The sequence below is a fragment of the Tamandua tetradactyla genome, chromosome 24, assembly GCF_023851605.1.
Source record: "Tamandua tetradactyla isolate mTamTet1 chromosome 24, mTamTet1.pri, whole genome shotgun sequence".
Classification (NCBI taxonomy): domain Eukaryota; kingdom Metazoa; phylum Chordata; class Mammalia; order Pilosa; family Myrmecophagidae; genus Tamandua; species Tamandua tetradactyla.
The window spans coordinates 8454950-8479531 of record NC_135350.1 but is presented as its reverse complement, the minus strand read 5'-3'; the positions used below and the strand labels follow the sequence as shown (position 1 = coordinate 8479531).

The window sequence follows — 24582 nt, the reverse complement described above, 5'->3', positions numbered from 1 at the left end:
ATGGCCTGCATTCCCAAATTTGCAGAGCCAATAAGATACAGGGGGCTTTTCATGGTCTGTGTGGTCCACACAGAAGCGAGAACCAACCTGCAGCTACTTAGAGTCTTATCCCAAGGAGACGGCTCAAGGGGCACTGGGGTAATGAACACGAGATTCTGATTGGCTGAAGGAGCACTTATTATTATCCCCAACGTGGCTCATGTGACTTCAATTTATCTACACACAGCAGCCATCTCGTTAAGACATTGTCTTGCTTAAAATCCTTCCACTGGCTTCCCACTGCATTTAGGGTAAAGCCCAAACTTCTACCCAGGTGTACAAAGTCCTACTAGGTCAAGAGCCCACCTACTCTGAATGGCAGGTCACTCTCCCTTTTACCCACTGCAGGTCTCCCCAGTCTTCCCTTAATTAAGAGAAGCTTATTCCTGCTCAAAGATTTTGCATTAACCGCACCCTCTGAAACTCTTTTTCCCTAAGTTTCTGCATGATGTCTATTTCCTGTTATTTACGTATCAGTTTAAATGTGACCTCCCCAACACACCTTGTCTGACAAGCCACTCTAAAGTAAACACCCAGAACCCCTGGTACCAAATCACTCTATTTCAGTTCCCTGCATAAAACTAACTCTTGTGATATATTATGATGTTTTATTGGTTTATGGTTTATCTCCTCCTACTAGCATGTAGGGCTTTGGGAAAGCAAAGATACTGTGTCTCTTGATTGCTGCTTCATTGCCTGGCAACAGCTACATAAGGCAATAAGTTTTTGTTGAGTGAGACAACTAAAATTTGTATTTTTACAGTATATCTAAAGAGGAAGGAAAATGTTCACAAAAGAATGTTGCCTCAAAGGTTGATACATAATATTAAATTTTTAAAAAACAAAAAAAGAAGCATATATGTAAGATTTATAATAAAAAGATTGGAATGAATAAAAGAAGATATTAAAAGTTGTTCTCTCTGGTAGGAGGCAATTTTTACTTTCTTCTTCATGAGCCATTGTATTTTCCAAACTTTCTAATCATGCAGGTATTAATTTTTAAAACAGAAAAACATAAAAAATACTACAAAAAAAACATTGTTTAAGGTATCATCGTTTTTAGCTGTTTTAAAATATGTTTCTTTGGGAAGAACCTTTTACTCGCTGCAAATTCTCTTTATCGATTCTGTGCCAAGAGAAAGACAAAATAAAAATGGCAACAAGCACTTTTTCACAGGGGAAAAATTGTCAAAAGCAGTATTTCCTTCCTTGGCTATCTAAAATCCAGCTGGTTTTAAAAACAGAGCAAATAGCATAGAGGAAGAGGTATTATTAAGATATTGCATGACGGGGTGGGCCATGGTGGCTCAGCAGGCAAGAACGCTCGCCTGCCATGCCCAAGGACCCGGGTTCGAGTTCCGGTGCCTGCCCATGTTAAAAAAAAAAAAAAAAAAAAAAAGATATTGCATTACCTATTTCAAGAAAATCAGCACCAAACACTGCTTCCCTACGTAATCTGAAGTTACAGCCAGTTGTGCTGTAAGTGCTAGTGATGCACATGAAACAGTTAACTAGATGCAATAAACTCAAAAGGAAGAGCTGTATCCACTTATTAGATTTTAACCCCTGCTCTCAAATATCCATTTATTACATTTATCTTTAAAACACTCCTTATTTGCTGCTGCAAATGACAATTATTGTTATCACTTTCTTAAATCACTCTTCTTTGCTTTGACAAATACAACACTATCAGGTTATATGACAGGGACACATATTAATAAAGATAAAATGAAAATTAACTCACCCTCACTTCTCCAATTAGGAACAAAGCTTTAATGGAATCCACTGGGCAAGCTCTTGCCCAGGGCATTTACACAGGCTGTTCCCTCTGCCTGCAAAGCTTTTACCCCAGAGACCCAACAGACTGCTTTCCTCTCATCTTTTAAGTCTATAATTTACTCAGATTTCCCCTTCTCGATGAAGTTGTCCCTGACCAGCTTTTAAAATTGTAAGCCATTTATGTTTTCCATTTCCTTTCTGTTTTCTTTTTCTCCTCAGCAGTAATCACCATCTAACATATTATATTTGTTTGTTTCTCCCCACAAAAATATCCTCAGCAGCTATTACCATCTAACATATTATATTTGTTTGTTTGTTTTTCCCCACAAAAATGTCAGCTACATGAGGGCAAGGATATTCACCTGTTTTATTCTGTACTGTATTCTTAGTACACTAACTTGAGTGAATGAATAAGATGGGTGAACTCGCCAGTTTTATGGTTTATCAAATGGTGTCTTAAAAATTTGTCTATGATTTATGCCCCGAAGTCCAGGAATAGCTCTCTCGAGGTTAAGAATAGGTCTGAGGATTGAAGGACATGTAATTTCTATAGTTTACTTTGTACTTTTGAAATAGTGAGAAATAGAGGAAAACCTTGAGTGATATCACCAAGGAATCATCATATTTGGTTTGTTATAGACTCCAGAAATATATTAAATATCATGTCAGAGAGTACTGATGATGTTGCCAAGGTCACAAAGTTTTAGAACTTGCCCCAGTGTATAACCCTTTCCTTTTCCTCATAAGGTTCTTCTGCATGGAGTGTCAAAATGAAAATTGTTTTTGTTTTAGCTTGGGTGTCTTCAAAATATTCCGTCTTTAGTCTCCTAGAGGAAATGTAAGCAATTCGTGTTATCCAAAAACTTGAGCTTCATAGGAGGACACTGATAACAAAATAAACAAACATCTCCTCAGCCCTCCCCCAAGAACTGCAAGTTCACTACATGAAGATTCCATCTAAAATCTGGGCAAGAAAAGTGATTTTTGTGCTATAGTGGGTCATGTATTGAAAGTTCTCTTCAGCCAACCAAGTCACATTTATCAGGATGAAATACTTATAGAGAAATAGATTGATATCTTGATTTCTGGTTTAAACCCAAACCAAAAGTTTAGATAACTGACAGTCTCTTAATACTTCAGATTTACTTGGTAGTGTCTATTTATTCACTAAGAAACTAAGATGCATTCACTAAGTGCAAGATACTGAAAATTTCTAGGCAAGAATAAAAATTGAATGGTCTTACACTTAAAAATAAAAGAAAACCTTCTTACCCCTTTCTTGCCTTGAACTATAAACCTTCTCCAAGAATAATTCTGCAAATTCTATTGCATTATCAGTCCCTTCTCACACTACTTCTAGACCAGAAACACTTTGGTTGACATTACAACTGCTAAAGGAGCTGGAACAGTAACACTTTTCTTAAATAATTTAAATCATTGTCACAGAAATCTACTATATATTTATTTTTATTTCTCTCAGTTCTTCCATTTCTTTACATTCACTCATTTTTTATTCTGAAGTCTATCATGCTATTTTATAGTTCATGAGAGACAATATTCTAAAAGCATTTTACTAGTTTTTGAAATAGCATCAAAGACTATAAATTAAACACTTTACGGGATAGATGAAAAATAATTTAGCTGACTAAAACAATAGAATAAGTTCTCTCTTCATACTTCATCATCAATAGCTGTGCAGTCCTTAAAGATACATGAAGGCACTATTCAACTAATATTTGTCATATATTTTTTAAATTTAATTTTAGTTTTTTTGCGTGGGCAGGCACCAGGAATCGAACCCAGGTCACCAAGATGGTAGGCAAGAATTCTGTCACTGAGCCACTGTCGTACCACCACAATATTTGATATATATTTTAAACTGCTAGTTTATATACAACTGCTATCTTTTAAAGATATATATATGTCTTTTAAAAAAAATTTTATACTTGTCTCATTTTTACCTTCACAACTATTCTCCAAGTTAGGTAAAAGACTATCATTTCCATTTTACAAAAAACGCAATGGAGGGAAAAAGACATTGTGTAACTTTCTAATGACAATGAAGTAGTTCATTAAGCAAACTCCAAAATATGTAGCTAAAATAAAGCTAATAAGATAACCAGGGATTACAGAAATTTAACATAATTAGTTTTTAAACTACACTCACTGGTTTACATACACTCAATTTTCAACACAACAGAAAATGTAAAATACCAATTGAATTAACACGGTCATCTTTGTTCTTTTTAAATATAATTGCCTTTTTATTAAATTTCCACAAACTGAGATTAGTTTGATTCATAGAGACACCTCTTGTTTTCTATGTTTGCTTCAAAGATCTTATTAAAACAAGGAAGCAAACAGTAAAAAAAACTAAAGAATTCAGTTAGGAACCTATTTGTTATTAGTTGCAAATGGTCTCGATTGCTAATTAACATTTAAAATACATTGAAAGATTGAAAGCATTTCCTCACCAATATTGGGGTGCTTCAAAAGACGGCAGATTCGAGCTTCCCTTTCCAGTTTCTGGTGATCTGTTAAAAAAAAAAAAAACAGAAAATCAAATCACAACTTTTAGCTAAAAGGAAAAAACACAATGAACAGCATAACAAAATGATGCCTATAAAGTTTTCATGTTTGCGTATCCTCTGCTTAAAAAATGGACATTCAAACTTGGAATTAGGTAACACAACGTAGCCAACAATCTTAATTTTTTTCACTGGCCTGAGCTTGATAGAGCAAGGTATAGAATGGAGCTGAATTTAGACTTGGATTGAAGAAAACAGTGGAAATGACACACACCCACACAAACACACACACACACACACACAAAGAAAAAAGAAAGCTTGCTTTCTTGTCTTTACTTTAAAACAAGTATATATTGTGACAAAATATATAGACAAACCCATTTAGAGCAGAGGATGTATATCTGGAAATTGGAATACCAGCAGAACCAGTGGTAAATAGAGTCATTACAGTTTTTTCCCCAAAGGAGAAGCGTTCCTGGTACAGGTATGTTTTCTACCAACCATTCTTAATAAAACTGTTGGCCCAACTTCCTAGGTGTATAATGCTTTTCCTAATATCAGAGAACTCCCAAAAATCCCTATTTCCTTGCTCCCCTTTACCCTTTTGCTTGCCTAGCCACTTGAAAGGACATAGACCATTATGAGACTCATATTCTAAGAACAACCCTAATATTCTTCTTTGTTTTCTTTGTGGTAGTTCATCTGTGAATAAAAATAAACAAAACCATTTGTTAAAACAGAAAAGAAATGGCAGAGAGAGGCAAGAATGCAGCAAAAGCACATTTGTCAAATATAAGAATAGCACTGTAAAGCCGTCATTAGTCGAGAGGCTTTACATAAAGCACCACATTCAAACCTTACAGCAACCCTGGTGCATATTTTATAAAAGTGTATTTTAACATATAATGCTATTAATAGTTCTAGGAGAAATAATGTTTTAATGAATCATAGCAGCACTGGATAACATCTAACAGTGCATCCATTACATCTGGATGGCCAAATAGTAAGAAAGATATTTTATGGTCTTGCCACTGTCTAAAACTACACATATTTTAAATTGAATCCCCCTATTACTTTAACAGGTTCTTATTCCTAAGAAAAGCTAACTCTAGAATACTTTTATTTAGAAATATAGAGGTAACACAAACGGTTACACCAGATTTTCAAAAAGCATCTCTCTAAAACCATAATAAAGAAATACTGTAAAATGTCTCTACGAAAAACATACGTTTATAGTACTTATAATTTCGTTATGAAATAGGGACATGCAAATATATATGCTAAACCATATTAATAATCTGAGACATACATAATTATGTTAAAATAGAGCAAGTCAAGGAAACAAAAGATTTTTACAGACAATAAGTGCTAGAGATTTTCAGCTACAGCGGTGAACATAGAAAATTTTATTGTAGCCCATGTATTTGTTTTCTACTGATGCATAAAGAATTACTACAAATTTGGCAGCTTAAAACAACACGTTCATTATCTGACAGTTTCTGAGATCAGAAATCTGTACACAGCTTAACTGGCTCCTGTGCTTTTACAGTATTTCACAAGCCTGCACTCAAGGTGTTAGACAGGGCTGGCATTTCATCTAAAGTGTTGCCTGGAGAAGAACCAGCTATTAAGCTCCCACAGTTGTTTGCAGAACTTTAGTTCCTTGAGGACTGTTGAACTGAGAGTCTCAGTTCCTAGCTGACCATCATCTGAAAGTTGTCCTTAATTCCTTATCATAGGCCAAAACGGCAACTTGTTTCACCAAAGCCACCAAGGAAGAGTCTGCTAGCAAGATGGAAGGCACTATCTTACCCAGCTAATCATACAAGTGACATCCCATCACATTTGCAGTATTCTGTTGATTAGAAGCAAGTCACCAGGCTCGCCCACTTACAAGGGGCGGGCATTATACAAGGACATAAATACCAGGAAGCAAGGATAATTAGTGGTCATCTGAAAATTTGTCTTCCACAGCAGACTTGAAGACAATTGCACTGAGCTTTTAGGAGCTTTCTCCCTGATAAACAGCTTTGCTTACTTTTTCTTCCATACAATCACTTAACATCGTGACCCCCTATGAAACATAAGAAACTCTGCAGTCCCCCAATGGAGCATATTTTGACATTTTAAACCTGATGCTATAGCTCAAGTACTCATTCAAACCAAAATTTAACAATAATGGAAATGCATATCACTTGGAGTACTTTCACATTCAACATCAAGGTCATAACTTCACTTTTAGAGGGAGTAGATCAGTGAGAAGGAGTGATTAAGAAGCTATTACTAACAAAAGCATGTGTCTGTATTTATCCTGCTAAGAGATGAATTAATTTCACATGTATAACTTCCTTTGCTTTTGAATCAGTTGGCAACAGAAGTCATGCATCCTACTTCATCTTTCCAGTCCTCCAAACTAATTTCTATGGTGTGAGGCATAGATAGATTATGAAAGGTAAGACATCCATACTAACTGTTTAGTACTAGTTGAAGATTTCTTTTATTACCCTCAGGCACTGAAACTAGTGTACAATCGGCTTCATTTGTCATTTAATATTTACTCAAACTATAATAGTTTGGCTTTATTCTTTCTGTGGAGCTCAGGTCCACACTGTTTTATGAATAAAAATACAACCCTACAGGCTGTAATCCTGTCAGGTATGATAAGGTGCATGCTGTTAGCGATATATGGTTGAAAATATGCCATACAAACAATGCCTTAAGGAAAATATGCTATCATTCAGTTCTGACATGGAGTCAGTGGGAAATAGTTCAGTCCTATTCCAATACAGACTTCCAGATATTTTCTATGTGTCTGACTGTGAAATTTTCAAACAGATTAAATTTACAGGTTTTATATGCAAACTCACTCTATTCTTTTTCCTCAGTTTCACACATCAGAAATGAATGGGGTTCTGATAAATAATTATTCATAGATAATTGTTTAAGATGGACTTGCTGGGTAATATACTCACTCTATTTTTTAGACTACAAAGGAATAAAGAGTGAAATGTGGTGGGTAGTATTCTCATGCCATCCTACAGGAGAAATATATTTCCTCTTGCACTACAATAATGCCATCCTGTCAGAGACAAGACATGTTATCTGTTATGAAAATAGCTGTTCCTACAAAATCTGCAAACATAAAATGAAACAAAATCTCTCCATTTTATAAGGCCACTGTTCAGTAGCAATTTAAATGAGGATAAAACATGTTGCAGACTTTTTAAAAATTACAAACAATAGCTAATATTATTTTATACAATTACTATGTAAATGTTTCAACTCTGATTATATTTACTATGTGCATGGTTACTAAGAATGTAGAGAGGAGATGGAAACCTTTTGTTAGAGCTTGTTAGTTCCTAAGGGAAGTCTTAGGGGAGGCTCTTTGTAAGTGCATCATTAGTTCTATCATTTAGAAGTGGAAGAAAAATTGTGTAGAACAAGATCCTGAGTATTCAGTGCTATAAAGGAGTCTGTTGCTAGACCACAGATTTTCTGTAGAATCTAAAAAGAAGAGATGGGTAGAAAGTCCTGCCTATACCCCTTGTCAGCACTAGCTGACATTAATTAGCTCTCCTCCTCAGTTCACAGTCTCTGCAACTGAGTTGTTTTCATCCTCGCACAAGGGTGCCTCTCCCTGCTTGTGTGTCTATCATTCTGCTAACACGGCTCCATCATTCATTGCATGTCTAGGGCGGTGAGGGTCAACTCGAGGATTCAGTCAGGAGGAGCAAACTAGGAAGCATAATAGGAGGGTGGTATCAAGAGTAGGCAGATGGCCAGGGATATGTCCCTACAGGAGTAAAGGGAGCCAAGAAACAATTAGTAAGTCATAGCCAAAGACTACCCACAGGAGAAGAGCAAAATGGCACTTAGCACACAACACATCAGACAGATTTCACACAGAATAGATGACTGTCTTTCAATAGTATAATTTTAACTATTATGTCTCAAGTGATGATTAATATCATAAAAAAACTAACCCTTATATAAGCAGATGTAGTTAGTGGAATAAATATGAGGAATTAAGCAGAAAGAGATTTCAATTATCTAAATCTTTATTTTAATTTTACAACAGTAATTTAATTCATGCAACTTTTTAAAAACATATACTTCTATAGAGTGGTAATGAAATAAATGTTATATAATATTTCATTCTGCCTTCAGACTCCACAAATAGATCTATATAGCACTCTCTACTAGGTATAACTTTACTTGTGGGATTTGAGGGATTTGCCACACAATTCCATTTCCATGTTTAAATATAATAGAGGTAATGATTTGAGATACTTTGCATTATAATCTTTACTACCTAGAGGCTAAAAGAACCCAGAACGGAAACAAGGCATACTAAATATGACTACAACCCCTGCTTTATCATTTTTCCCAGTGGCTCAGATGATTTTCACAGGCAGTTGCATAATAACCCAAGAGACTATTTACTTCAGGGATTTTGCTATTCTTGAGTGTTCTTTTCCTTAAGAATTAAGTACACTCTTCCTGAACATTGAGGCAGAAGTTCTGTCCTCCGTCTCTTGGGAAAGCTCACCTTTCCACATGCATGGGTGGGTCCACTCTCCTGGACAAAGACTTCTTGGCTCCAGTCCTTAGCTTCCATGGTTCCACTTTTGAAGTCATTTTTCCTTCAATCTGTTTCTATTCTGTCTCGTTCAGTCGATTCTGGCAGTTGTTCCATTCATACAAGTCCCACAAAAAAAAATTGTTGGCTTGGCATGCAGCATACAGGGGTAAAAACTGTCAGAGAATAGGACTTTCCACAAATCCTTCCTGGAAATTCCATTTCCAATCCTGGCTTTTCTGAAATGCCTGGCGGGTTCCATGTTTGGCTAAATCCTCATGTGGATCACTATTCTCTTATCTTCCAAAAGCTCAGAATTTTCTAAACTATCAGTTTTTGGTTTCTTTGTGCCCAAAAATTCAGATCCCAGCTAATTCCTTTCCTCTCACATTTTACTAAAAATTTCAAGGAGAAGCCAGGCTTCATTTTCTACATTTAATTTGGACATTTCTTCAACTAGGTATCCAAGCTCATCACTCTCAAACGCTCCCTTCCTTCCAGTACCAGCACTCAATTTTTTTTTGCCAGTTTCATAAGTGGTTTATTTAATCATTCTGCTTTTTTTTCACTTTTTAAATTAATTTTTTAAAAATATAACAACAAACACAAACATTCTTAACATATGATCATTCCATTCTACATATAGAATCAGTAATTCACAATACCATCACATAGTTGCTATTCATCATCATGATCATTTCTTAGAACATTTGCATCAATTCAGAAAAAGAAATAAAAAGACAATAGAAAAAAATTCATACATACCATCACACAGTCACATTGTGAAAGCTGTATCATTGTACAATCATCTTCAAGAAACATGGCTACAGGAACACAGCTCTACATTTTAAGGCAGTTCCCTCCAGCCTCTCCATTACACCTTAACTAAACAGGTGGTATCTATTTAATGCATAAGAATAACCTCCAGGATAACCTCTCGACTCTGTTTGGAATCTCTCAGCCATTGACGCTTTATTTTGTCTCATTTCACTCTTCCCCCTTTTGGTCGAGAAGGTGTTCTCAATTCCTTGGTGCTGAGTCCCAGCTCATTCTAGGATTTTTGTCCTACGTTGCCAGGAAGTCACAACCCTGGGAGTCATGTCCCACACAGACAGGGGGGAGGGCGGTAAGTTTGCTTGTTGTGTTGGCTGGAGAGAGAGCCACATCTGAGCAACAAAAGAGGTTCTCCTGAGGGTGACTTTTAGGCCTAATTTTAAGTAGGCTTGACCTATCTTTTGTGGGGTTAAGTTTCGTATGAACAATCACCAAGATTGGGTGCTCAGCCTATTGTTTTGGTTGACACCATTGCTTGTAAGAATATCAATAATTCTCCACTTGGGGAAGGTGAATTTTCCCCCTTTCTCACCATTCCCCCAACAGAACTTTGAAAATCCAGTACTCACTTTTACCAAACTCTCTGCAACTTTAAAACATTTGCAATTACCAAATGAGACATTCATCACTTCTATTTAAAACCTCAACAGAAGTATCTTTAGAATCTACATTTCTACCAACAATCTGTTCAAAGCAATTCAGGCCTTTTCTATCAAGCATATCACAATTCTTTAAGAATCTTTCCCATCATTTGTAAAGCCATTCTAGCATTTTCGTTGATTGAGAAATCACAGCGTCCCATTTCTCTGGTACCAAAATCTGTTTTGGTTTGCTACAGCTCCCAGAATGCAATATACCAAAAATGGATTGGCTTCTACAAAGGGTATTTATTAGGTTTCAAATTTACAGTTCTAAGGCCTCAAAAACATCCAAATTTGAGGCATCAACAACATGATACCTGGACTCTGAAGAAAGGTCACTGGCAATGGAACACCTTTTGTCAGCTGGGAAGGTCCACTGTTGGAATCTGCTGGGTTTTGTTCCAAGTTCATTGCTTCAGCTTCTGATTCCAGTGGCTTTCTCTCTATATTCTGTCAGCATTCTCTTAGCATCTCTGGGGTGTTTCTCTCTCTAAACATCTGTAGTTCCTCTCTTCAATTCTCTAGGACAAACTCTGCATTTCATCTCTCAGTTTTTCTTGGCTATCTCTAGGTTCAGGGGCCTTCAGGTTCTGTGGTTACTTAATCACCATCACCCAGGGTGTTTCTGTGCGAGCTCCTGCCAAAATGTTTCTCTCTTAAAAGACTCCAGTAAGCAGATTAAGACCCACCTTGAATGAGTGGGGTCACATCTCCATGGAAACAACCTAATCGAAAGGTTCCAGCCAAAAATAAGTCTGCCCACACAAGATTGGATTGAAAGAGTATGGCTTTTCTGGGGTAATAGCAGTTTCAAATCAACACATTATCCATATCCAATATTACTTATTTTAGCAACTTTCTCCCTTCCACTTCATTGAGGGCATGCCAAATACACATACAAATTAGATTGTTCTGCAACATTCTGTTTTCCTTCCTGGTATTGCCTTGACTTTGTAAATGAATTTTCTATTTGTACATATTAAGGCTCACTTTTTTGTGTTGTAAATTCAAAGAGTTTAACAAATGCAGAATGTGATGTGTCTAAAAATACAGTGTTCCCCACTCTAAAAATAGTTTCCCTGCTCTAAAATCCCCTGTTTTTGGCCTGTTCAACCCTCCTCCCATCTCCCCAAACCCATGGTAACTAGTGGTCATTCAACAGTCTTAATTATTTTGCCTTATCCAGAAGTTAATGTCATTTATATCATACCTATATAGCATTTTTACACTGGCTGCTTCCAATTAGCAAAATTAACCTAAGATTTATCCTTGACTTTTGTGGTTGGATGCAACATTTCTTTTTATGATGAATAATATTCCATTTGTAATGATATAGTAGAGTGTGTTTATCCATTCACCTTTTGAAGGGCATCTTGGTTGTTTTCAGATTTTGGAGATTATAAATAAAGCTGCTAAAAATATTGAAAAAAAAAGAATTAAGTACACACAATGTATTCAAAAAGTGAAAGGTGTAAAATAGTTACACAGTTTTCTGCAGGACTTTTTCCTGATGTAGTTTAATATTAACACATTAAAAATAGAGATAAAATAATAACTGGCTAATAATTTAGATGAATGAAGGAAAGAAATGCATGACATGGAATTTTATGATTCTTTTAGGCATCTGGAATTTTCAGTTATTCTCATCTTTTCTGTGAAAATAAGTTGTGAAGCTAATGAAGCTTATGCTATGGTGCTTTTCATGTTCATTGGCCCTTGATGAGGTCTTAGTAATATATTCACCTGGTCATCCATATATTTTCTAAAATTTGGAAAAGCAGGATATTTTAACAGCAATTGGTTATGATTACTATTTCTTCCATTTTAACTTCCCTTCTATCATACTTACCCTTGTGCTGGGGATAATGGACTGACCACAAATGTTTTTGAGATCTAGCTAAGGTGGTGTTGAATAGGGGATACATTTAGTCTGAATTTAGTAAAACACATTTTCTTGGTTCACAGTCAGTTCTGTGTATGGTTTTGGTGTTCCCCATGTAGGAATGTTTCCAGAAATGCTACCTCCTTTCATTCAGTCACGGGGTGATGAGACACCCCGAGGTCGGGCATGACATGAGCTTGCACTACAGCTCGCACCACGAGTATGTGTGTAAAGTAGAAGTGAGGTTTATATTTACTATTTTTCTGGATCTTGTTACATTATGCAGTGGACTGTCAGCATTTTAAAATTTATGATTTCTTGTGATTATCTTCATTTTAAATATATATTCACTTTTGTGCTTAATTTCATATTTGTATTTTTTTCTTTTTCCTTAGAGACAATCTTTCAAATTGCATACATTTCAGGCCCTACTAAAAAGGGACTCATACACCTTTGTGATACATGTGAAAAAAAGATGTTTATTGTTTAAATGTTAAATGTAAAAAAGGCATGCTTCATATAAAATTGCTTCATGAAATTTATAATTTTCTTCTTTAATTGACTTGAAGCTCATTTGTATGTGTAAAACCAGCTATTAAAAACTCATACATATCTTCTGTTTGTCATGAGTGACCACCATAATGGAACGATCACTAAGTAACTTGAAAATCAGGGGAACACATGGCTTCTAATACAGGCTCTGGCAGGAATAATAACAAAAAAGGCAAATCTTATAAACGTAAAAAACTATACTTATTTCTCCCTCTCCCATGAGTTTACTACACAAGTAAGATAAATATCTTTATTTTTAGGGATGACAAAAAGTATTCCTATATCAGACATGTGCTAGCAATTAAATATTGTTTATAAGCAAACACAAGGGCACTGTAGATGCTTTGGAAGACAGAGTAACATATTGTGGTCTAGATACTCATGAATTAGTAATTAAATTAGAAATTAGTGTTTTTTAATGAGTAAAAGACCCTACAAAATGCAGAAGGGAAGTAAAGCCATCATTTATTAAACTATGTGCCAAGTTCAAGAATGCAGGACACAACCAGGTTCAGGCAGGGAGAGGGAGAAGAGGAGGAAAGGGGTATTGGAAAGTTCTTGCTCAACTGGTATGGACCTAAGGTAGCTCACCCTCTCTGGACCTGCAGATATGAAAACCGATTTTTTCTCATAATCCATTTTGTAGAAACTTTGGAGATCCCTCTGCTTTACCCCACTGATTGCAATTCCTTCTGCATGGGTGACACTTTTTCATGAGCCGGCTATTCTTTGTGTTTTTGGTGGAACATGCTACACAGAACCTCCCCACAGATCTCCTCCTCCTTCAGGTAGTCCTTTCACTGGATTGTAAATGGGGCCAAGACTCCCAAGATTCTCTTCTGTTCAACAGGGGACACAGATGTGCTCTGCAGTTCTGGGGGTGCAGAATAGTCCCAAAGCAGTAATTTCTTCTCCTGGACAAAGTGCCACACAGCTCGCCAGCACAATTTTCTTGACTTCCAGATTTCCTGGGCAGAGTCAGATATCTACCCATTTGGCAACCCAACCATGAAGTATACTTTTCAAGCTCTCCAAAAATTCCCATTAAAGCTACTCTGAATCTCCTTAAGGTAGGACTCACGGCAGTAAACGTCTCCCTGCAAACAATCCTTCCTTTCGGGTTCTCCTTTTTTCCTCCTTTTATACTCTCAATATGTGAGAATAGCTCCTGGTTGAAGAGCCCAAGGATTCTGTAACTAGTTTTCAGACATTTCCTTTGAAAAACTGATGTTTGATTGTCTATCTCACAACCAACTGTAATATCTGATACTTTCTTATCTTAGTGCCCTGAATGTTCTAATTTAACTTTTTTTATACTACTTGATTGAATGTTACTTTGTGCTCCAAGTCAATGATTCTGATTCCATGGCTAATTGGAGATCTCATTGGGAAAATGGTTTATTAATTTTAATATGAATGTAAACAATTAGCCATGGACAAGAATTTTTACAAGAAGTATGTATTTATCCTTTTTCTCGTGGTAGCCAGCCTCCAAAACGGCTCCTGATGATCCCTGCCCCCTGCTACTCACACTTTGATCAGTGCCCTCCCACCCTATGTCAGGGTTGGTCTGCGTGATCAGTAGAATATGACAGAAGGCAGAAGTGGTGGAACGTTACTTTCAAGATTAGTTTGTAACAGACATCCTCCTCTGTCTTTCTCCCTCTGAGGGAAGCCACACTGTAAGCAGCCCAAGGGAGAATCCCAAGCTGGAAGGAACTGATGCCTCCTACCAGCGGCCATAGGAGTGAGCTTGGAAGCGGGACCCCCAGCCCTAGTTAAATCTTCAGAGACTATATCACTGGCTGACAACTTTACTGTGATCTCGTGAGAAATCCTGAGCCAGAACCAACCAGCTAAGTCATGCCAAATTCCTGAACCTAGAAATTATGCGAAAAATAAATTTTTGTTGTTTCAGGCTGCTAGGTTTGGGGGTAATTTGTAACACAGCAATAGATAACTAATAAATTGTTTAAACAATTATATAAACAGTTTTTTTACATTTGCAAAGTTTTTTTTATGCAGATAACTTTATTTACCAAAACAAGTGAATCCCTCTTTATATTCTGAAGTTCAGCATATATAGATGAAACACCAGTTGAGCAGAGGAAAAAAAAAAAGCAAGACACCAAAGACTTATCCCAACTTAGTTTAATCATATATTCCTAGTCTACCACATCTTGTGAATGTTTTTATTTCCTACCCAAAATAATATGAGGTATCAATACAGTCACCCAAATGAAAAAAATCTATTAGTCAAGATATGAAAATGATTTGCCTCATCCTAGATTGTAAGCTCTTACAGCAGTCATATATACTTAGGAGTTGTAACCATTATTTCTACATTTTGAGATGGTGAACTATTTGTATATGATCTGGCTGTTCCCTGAAACTTCGGTTATTTTTGTTATACCTAAGACTCAGAGTTAGAGCACTGAAGCTATGAAAGTCAGCATTCAGCAACTGTTAAAAAAAAAGTTGAAAAAGTGATCAGACTTTGAGTAGAGATATGAATGAAGCTGATCTGATAGGACTAAGGTAAATCAGAATCCACGTTAAAGGATGATATGGCCCCTATTTTCAAACTTCACTTCTGTGTGAGACCAAGGGGAAAGATATTTATTTAGTAAAAAATTTATATGTTGGATAGCGCAACATCTGACTTAACTGGTATGATCAATTTACTTGAACACCATAATTACATGGACTCTTGAATAGGGCATGAGATTTTATTGGTTAGTACAGGTTAGTGTGATGCCCCAAAATATCCCAGAGTAATTTGGGCAGAGAATAAAAGTGTTTTCAAAGTTCCCTTGGGGGACTGGGAATAAAGGAGGAAATCTAAAGCTACCCCATCTGGAGAATTCCTGATATTCTCACAAGCAGGGAGAACAAGTGAGCTCACCCCTATGAAACTTATTACTGTAAAGGAGAGGCTGAGCCTACTGATAATTATGTCTAAGAGTCACACCCAGGGAACTTTTGTTGCTAAGATGTGGTCTTTCTCTCTAAGCCTACTCAGCAGGTGAACTCATTGCCCTCCTGTACTATACGGGACATGACTCCCAGGGGTGTAAATCTCCCTGGCAATGTGGGACCTGACTCCCAGGGATGAGCCAAGACCAGACATCTCGGAATTAAGAAAGCTTCTTGACCAAAAGGAGAAAGAGAGAAATGAGACAAAATAAAGTTTCAGTGGCTGAGAGATTTCAAACAGAGTAGAGAGCTTATCTTGGAGGCTTTGTACACATTATATAGATATTCCTTTTTAGTTTATGGTATATTGGAGTGGCTGGAGGGAAGTACCTGAAACCATTAAACTGTATTCCAGTAGCCTTGATTCTTGAAGACGATTGTATAACTACATAGCTTTTACAATATGACCGTGTGATTAGGAAAACCTTGTGTCTGATGCTCCTTTTGTCCAGGGTATGGACAGGATAAAAAAATAAGTAAATAATGGTGGGGGGGGGGGGACAAAGGGTAAAAAAAAAACCTGGGTAGATAGAAATACTGATGGTCAATGAGAGGGAGGTGTAAGGGGCATGGTATGTATGAGTTTTCTCTTTTTTCTTTTTATTTCTTTTTCTGCAGTGATGCAAATGTTCTAAATGATCATGGTGATGAACATACAACTATGTGATGATACTGCGAGTCATTCATTATATAATATGGTTAGACTATATGTGTGTGAAGACTTCTCAATAAAAATATTTTAAAAAATAAGAAAATGAATTGCTTCCATTCTAGCTGAAAAACTAAAGTCTGAAGATAAAAGAATAATTGTGCCAAGTGTAGGGTGCTAAAACCATATATTCAGGATATGCAAAGTGAAAAGTCCTAGCCATTCTGCTGTCATTTTAGGCACACCCCTAAAATTTGAAAAAATGAGAACTGATACCCATTTCAAACCTGACTCTAAAAGCATGAAACTGTGCTTGGCTAGCTGCCCTGGAAGTGCAAGGCAAAGAGGACTGTTGTCTTCAGGCTATACTTCCATCAATGACAAGACAAAGATACACATTTCTCATGGACCAGATGTGGGCCCACTGAAGGAAGCAGCCGGAGGTCATTTTACATAGGGACACTGGCCAAGAGGACTACCTGGGAAGGCAAGGTGACCCCAAAAGAGGGATGGAATGCCAGAAGCCCAGTAACTGTGAAAGCAACTAAAAATATCCAGTTGGGGGTGGCATGGCGAGTATCACAACTGTAGCCATAGTCCCAGAAGAAATCCTTCAGGATCCCACAGAAATACCCCATTAGATTTAGCAATCATACATCTATCAGGGAGTAGTGATGCAGAGTAGAAATAATCTGCAGAAATAAGACTTTTTCTAGCTCCTTAAGCCCCACTTTGAAGGGCCACAAACAGGAGCCAATGAATGGGAGAGGAATTGGGGTGACAAAAGGTGTCACATACTACAAACCTCCAATTGTCCAGGTAGACTCTAAAGTGCAAAACAGGCCTAAGCAAGGAGAGGGGAGAAGTTTTAATTCATATTACGTCATTCAGGACTTTTACATTTCTGAAATGAGACTATTAGAATGATTAAAGGAACCTGCAAAGCTATGAAATCTCACTAAGACTTCATCAAAGGCAGGAATTAATATGTACGATGGGTTTGAGGGAGGTCAGGAAGAATCAAGTGGTTTCCACGTGTACTGCACCAAAGTCAGACCATTATTTAGTAATCCAGTTATAATATTTTAATATAGTAGCCATAGATTTACAATTTTTAACAACTCTGTAACCATTTGGACTTACTGAATACTGTTACTTCCTTCATATCATATCCCTCTGCTTTCAGAGTTCTATGTTCAATCTCCTTGGAAGCAGCTATGTAAAGAACAATCAAAGTCAATTAAATTAGAACATTTGTTAACTACACTTGTGCACTCCAAAATCCTGTTCATATATATTTTAATTGCCTAACTATTTTCCAGAAAACTTACATTTTTGGGGTATCATGTTATTCTTTCCAATCTTGAGAGCATAATGCATCTGAAGTGCAGGTTAAAATTCCCTGGACTGAATTCACTGTTATTCTGGATGTCATCCTTCAACGTCCATTGGGAATGAATGTTTATCTCTCACCTAGAATGCTCTGTTTTGAGTAAATGCTGCATCATTTAGAACATGTATTTGGCATTGGCATGGAATCACAATTGGACCAGCTCTAAAAGCAAGAGCTTTTAGAAGCAACCCTACCAGGCTCGATGCCCATAATTTACAAGGGAGCATATTAAATGTCACCTAAATTGACTTTTTGTTGTTGTTCCTTAAAAACTCTGAAAGAAGATGAACTCTCAATGAAGTAAACTTTAAAAGCTGATGGTGGTCTTTATAATTAAAAAGTTTAAATTAGTTTAAATATAATTAACTCTCATGGCACTTTAGGTAGAAGTTTTACAAGTGGGCAGATGATGAAGTTTCTGGAATAAATACTTTTCGCACCTTAAAAAATGTTGGCAAAAGCCTGACCGGGTCTGTCATGTGACACTGGCTCCCACTCCCATATGAAATTAATAGGCCCACTGCCCACCTGCTAAGTGTCTGTCTACAGAGTGACTGAGAAGGATTTCTGATTTGTGTTAATCCACTAGTATTACCAGAATCAAAACAAGGCCCCCTAACAGCTGAAAACAGGCAGGGGAAGCGCTAGGAGCTTTTAGCATTTTTTTTGGTATCATAGTTAAAAGAAATCAATGGACATCTCTTCCAAGGAAACAAAACATCAGCGGCACCAGGGAGAAACCTCTACCATTTGCTCCTTAAAACCTGAGACTCTAGGAATTCTGCCAAGTGACCTAGAAATACAGAAATGTGACCTGAGGTCTTTGAAGAGGGCATCCTACTTTAGCTTCTTGAAGAAGAATAAAATATGCTGGTATAGTTCACCCCTGCATATTCCATCTCTGTCAACTCACTTATCTCCTAAACAATACATCTCTCTTCTTTTTCACCTAGCCTACTTCCTGACTTATTTGTCCCCAGCCTTGTTTTACATTTTCTACTTCTGCCCTAATACTAATTTTTAAAATCTTATCATAAAAGTGATAGTTGATAACTGGGGAAAATATTATGTATTTCAGCTAAAAGAAATAAATATCACTTAAAACTCCACTACCTTCAGGGACATGGATGTCGGTACACCAGTGTTCATAACAGCATTACTCACAATATCCAAAATGAAGAGACAATCCAAGTGCCCATCAACACATGATTGGATCAACAAAATGTAGTACAGACATACAATGGAATATTATTCAGCCATAAAAAGGAATGAAGTTCTGATACATGGTACAACTTGGATAAGCCTTGAAAACATTATGCTAAGTGAAAAAGTCAGACACAAAACAACAAATATTGCATAATTCTGCTTATATGAAATAGTTAAAATCAGAGAAATCATACAGACGGGAGGTAGATTACAGGTTACCAGGGGCTAGGAGAAGAGAGAAGGAGGAATTATTGTTTAATTAACGGGTACGAAGTTTCTAATTTGGATGATGACCAATTTTGTATATAGAGTGGTAATAGTCACACAATATTGAGTATAATTAATATTACTGAATCCTACACTTAAAAATGGTTGAAATGGAAAATTTTATGTTATATATTTTTAATTACACACTCAAAAATAAAGAACTCCATTACCCAGATACAGCACTTTAACATTTTGATACATGTCCTGCTAGTCTTTTCTTATGCAGAAGTATAACACACTCCTTTTGAATTTAACAACATGGTTTATACACCTTTGTAAGTGGTTTAAATCCCTTAGGTAATTACTTGGTACAGAGTGACTGCTCTATGGCAGTTAAATGAAAGAATGGATAAAAGGTTTCAATCCTAAATGGGGAAAAATCCTTTTCAGACAAAGCATATCCCCACGATATCAGAGCATGTCTCTCAGTGCAACTTCTGCCAAAAGGATGTGACTAATTGGCTCGAAAACTTTGCATAATGATAAAGTTCTACATGGGATCATGGGGAAATTAATTATTCTGGTTTAAATGTTTGCTTCTAAAAAAAAAAAAAAACCAGGGGCATATTATATAAATAATGCACATACAGAGGTAATTGTGGTCATTGGGATAAATGCCATATAAAGTTTATAAAAGTAGCAGACTTGTATGAAAGTAAAAACAATGAAACTTTCCTTCTAAAACAGCTGAGCTGTTTAGTTCATTCATAATTTATCACTATGCTTTATTCATCAACATCTACCACTTGTCTTTGGGTAAGCCAGGAGAATATTTATAGACAGTCTCTTTGCAAGTGATTAAGATACAATTCCTGTCACCTTGGAATTCACAACCCAGATAGAGAGACTCCTTTAGTTCAGATTTTGATATGTCAATATAATGGTTAAAATATAATGACATATTGAAAAACTATCATTCCAAATCCAGGCACTTTATCTGTATCACACAAACGAAATCTCATGAAATATGTTTTGGCACACTAAACGGTACTTCCTCCCCAGCCACCTCTTCATTTTTCCCACCCCCATTCAATCTACTTTATTTATTAAAGACTTGGCACTCAGTCTCCTACTTCACCTAAGCCTGCCAACATGCTGGACTACTTCAACAAATACATGGATAGCTGGTCCAACACATGCCTTCTGAGCTCCTTGATCTCTTCATCTCCAGTGATTTTTGCTTCTATCCCATTTCAGTCACCACCTTGTTCCTTGAAACCTTGTCATATTCCTCCAACACAGGAATTTTAAAAGTCCAATCTCTGACCATTGACTGCGTACCTTCTAAACTGTTTGTTGAAAAGGTCTCCTAGAATGACTTTTCTTCAAACCATAAGAACCACCGGTCCGCTGACTCCTCACTCCTCTTCTTTTCCCAATTCTTAAGTCCTTCTCATTATTTACGCTCCTCCACATCCAGCTTAGATCTCAGTAAGAGTAACACTCTTGTTAATATGCTAAACTCCCTGAACCTTCCCAACTTCTGGAGAGACACAACTATTTCCTTTCTTTGTTTGCACACATAGCTGGGTAAATTTATGAACACTGGTTTCAAAATTTGTGCTCAACACCTACTTTATGTACCTGGTCAACTCACTCACATGCTCAAAATGACTATTTCAATCTTTTTAAACACTCATCAATTTTCCTTTTCCTCTTCCTCACCTTTCTAGCAGGTATCTTGCTTTAGGGTTTAGAGATAAAATAGAAGCTACCTTTTCTTATCTTCCTAATAATAGATATACAAACCTATTGTCCACAGGCTATCCTCCTTCCTTCCTATTAAAATATGAGGTATCTCTCCACATCTAGAATCTAAAGTCCATCCCTTATTTTAAATTACCTCTACTCCCAACATCTCAAGAATCTTTTCCTGTTGACTAAACTTTCTCACATACTCGCACCCAACGGGATTATTCATATAGCTTTAAACCAGTTCATATCTTCTGTTAAATAAACAAACAGGGAAACAAAACAGAAAACAATCATTTCTTAATATCTTATCTTTTCCATCCCCCTTACCACCAAGTTTGCAAAAAAAGAGTTGTTCTACTGTCTCTGTTTCTTTAACCATTCCTCACTGGGACTTTCAGACCCATTTTTCCTTCCAGTCTTGAAAACTCTCTTCTCTTGGCTTCTCTGACCCACAACTCTACTGGATTTTCTCAGCTGGTGGTGCCCTCTTTATTTCGAAGGCTCATTTCATTTCCCTTTGCTGTTAAATGTTGGAGTTTCTCAAGGATCTTTTCCTCTTATCAATCTATACTTTCTCTCTACATAATTTCATTTATACATGAAATTCCTACCCTTTCCACTACCTACTTAACATTTCCTCACAAAGGTATCATAAGCTTCCAAACTTATGCTCTTTCCCCCCAAACCTGTGCTGTGTAGTGTTCCCTATGTCAGTGAAGGACACAGACACATATACAGTTGCACAAGACAGAAACTTAGGATTCATCATTAAAAGGACTTTCTCCCTCAATCTCTATATTGAATCTGCCACCAAGTTCTGCCAATTTTACATTTAAATATCCCCCAATCCACCAATTTATTTTCAACTCTACCCCTAACAGCATGCAAATCTAAGTATCTAAATAGCTGTGTTTTCAAAACATCTTCAGTAGTCTCCCAACTGATCTACTCCTATCCGGTTTGATTCCTTTCCCAAATATACTCCAATTGTAACCACTGAAATGGTATCTGAATGCAAATCTAACTCCTACTCCCTCTCTCAACTTCTCTCTCTCCTCTAAAGACCTTCTAACGACTTTCCACTGCTCTTAAAGTAAGATCTCATGAACATGACCCAAACAACCCCTGGAGGTCTGACTCCTTGTAACTTTTCCTGTACTATCTCCCTATGTACTTTCTGCTCCAGCTACCTGGCCTTCTTTGAATTCCTCAAATGCACCATGTATTCTCCTATCTCAGAACCTTTGCCTATGTTACTCATGCTGCTGAAATTCTGATCCCTTCTCTCTTTGTCTGATTTATGCCTTCATATCCTAAAACAAATATCTCCTTCTCCTTAATGTGTTCAAATCCCCTATTGCTGTCTCTCACAGACAGCACAATCTCCATATTTTTTCAAAGTTCTTGCCAAATTTGAAATTTTCTATTCGGCTATAAGATTCTGTTTGTTTCTAATGCTGCAATAAACCCTGCAATAAACTGCAAGCTCCAGGATAACAAGATCTGTGTTGAGTCTTTTGTTTACCACTTTTTTTGTGGCACGTAAAGCAATTGTCTGGCTCACAGAGGACATTTAATAAATATTTATTAAATGAGTTCATGAATAAACAGGAAGAAAGTGATACAAACAGGCGAGTGGAAGTTAAAACAGCAATGGGGATTAGTTCTGATATAACTTGGCTTACTTCCTTCTGCAGAGAGCCACAGAGACAAGGAGATAATCTAGTCAATGTAGAGGCCATTATAAAAGTCCGGCAAGACAAAACTACCTGAATAAGGACTTGAAGTCAGTAACGGCCCCTGGATGAGAGTTGAGCCTAGATTATAGAAAATTCAGTGACGGTTGGGCTGGCAAAGTTGGGATTCCTCATTAGACTATCAGAAAGCTAAAATCCAAACTTATTTATATTTTAGTAATGAAACCTGAACTATAGTCCCTAAATTAAGGTCAGAAACCACTCAAGTAAAAATAGTTCAATGTGAATTTAAAAGGGTACAGCCACTGTGGAAGATGGTTTGGCAGTTCCTCAGGAAGCTAAGTATAGAACGGTCATATGATCCAGCAATCCCATTACTAGGTATATACTCACTGAAAGTAAGGGTGCAGACAGACATTTGTACACAGATGTTCATATCACCATTGTTCACAATTACCAAAAGATCAAACAACCCAAGTATCTATTAACCAAAAAATCGATAAACAAATGTAGCATTTACATGCAATGGAATATTATTCAGCTGTTAAGAAGGAATGAAGTCCTGAAGCAAGGGACAACATGAATGAAACTTGAGGACATCCTGTTGCATGAAATAAGTCAGACACAAAAGGACAACTATTGTATGATCTCACTTAATGTGAACTAATTATAATAAGCAAACACAGAGACATAATCTAGAATATAGGTTACTAGGAGATAGAATGAAGTTAGGGAATGGAAAGCAGATGCTTAATGCTTACAGAATTTTTAACTAGGTTGAATTTAAATGTTTGGAAATGAAGAGAGGTGATGATAAAGCATACCAAGTAACAGCACTTAATTGTGCACGTGACTGTGGTTGAAAGTTTAGAGCCGTGTTTGTCACTAGAAGGAAAGCTAGAGGATAAAACACGAGACTGTAGAACACAGTGAACCCTGTGTTGGATGATGACTGTGATTAAAAGTACAAATATAAAAATGTTCTTTCATGAACTAGAACAAATGTACATCGCTACTACAAGGAGTTAACAGTAGGATGGCATATGGAAAAAAATGCACCTATTGCAAGCTATGGTCTATAGTTAACAGTAATATTTTAATATTCTTTCATCAACAGTAACAAATACACCACACCAAAGCTAAGGATTAACAATAGTGAGAGGAAAGGGGTATGGGATGTTCTGGGGTTTGTCTGTTCGTTTGTTTTTGAGTAATGAAAACGTTGGTTGTGGTGATGAATGGACAACTATGTGAGGATAGTGTGAGCAACTGATTGTACACTTTGGATGGATCATATGGTGTGTGAGAACATCTCAATAAAATTACAAAGAGAATACAGCCCAATGTATATAAAGAAAAAATTGCTTTTCAGGTGGGCAGAATACATACTAACCTAAAGGGTATATCTTACTAATGTTCTGTGAAAATATCTGAATAAGTATGCATAGAAAAGTTCAAATAACATCTTGCATCAAGTATCAAAGATTAGTCAAAACTGTTCTGTAAAACAGCTATGCAATAACAGCCATATGGCCAGAGATTTCAGTGCTTTGCAAGTCAGCTTGAGTTTAGTGGGGAAGAAAAAGGAGACAGTCCTTGGCTCTCTGAAGAAAAGAGGACACCAGTGGGAAATGTATCTACTGGATCCAGCCAAGACCCAGAGGCTGTGTGTGCTTGCTGGTGGCCACTACTCCTCTGCATTTCCCAGACTCTCTGGCAGTTGGGTTAGAGCCATGTGACCAGTTCTAGCCAATGGAGTGCAAGTGGACGTGGCAGTTGCTTTCAGGCCAAGATCATTGCAGGACTGGTGTCTGGTGAGTCCGCCTCAACTCCACTCCCCAGACCTCATCCTCGTGGCCATA

General features: G+C 36.8%; 1 protein-coding gene across 15 annotated transcripts in view; it reads right to left on the bottom strand.

Annotated features, from left to right (window-relative positions):
• CAMK2D (calcium/calmodulin dependent protein kinase II delta) overlaps positions 1-24582 on the bottom strand; it is a 348954-nt gene that overhangs the window by 237044 nt on the left and 87328 nt on the right. For all 15 annotated transcript variants that reach the window (XM_077142472.1, XM_077142473.1, XM_077142475.1 and 12 more), the window contains exon 3: positions 4293-4352. In XM_077142472.1, coding sequence (XP_076998587.1) covers positions 4293-4352 — 60 coding nt within the window. The remainder of the gene's footprint in view (positions 1-4292; positions 4353-24582) is intronic.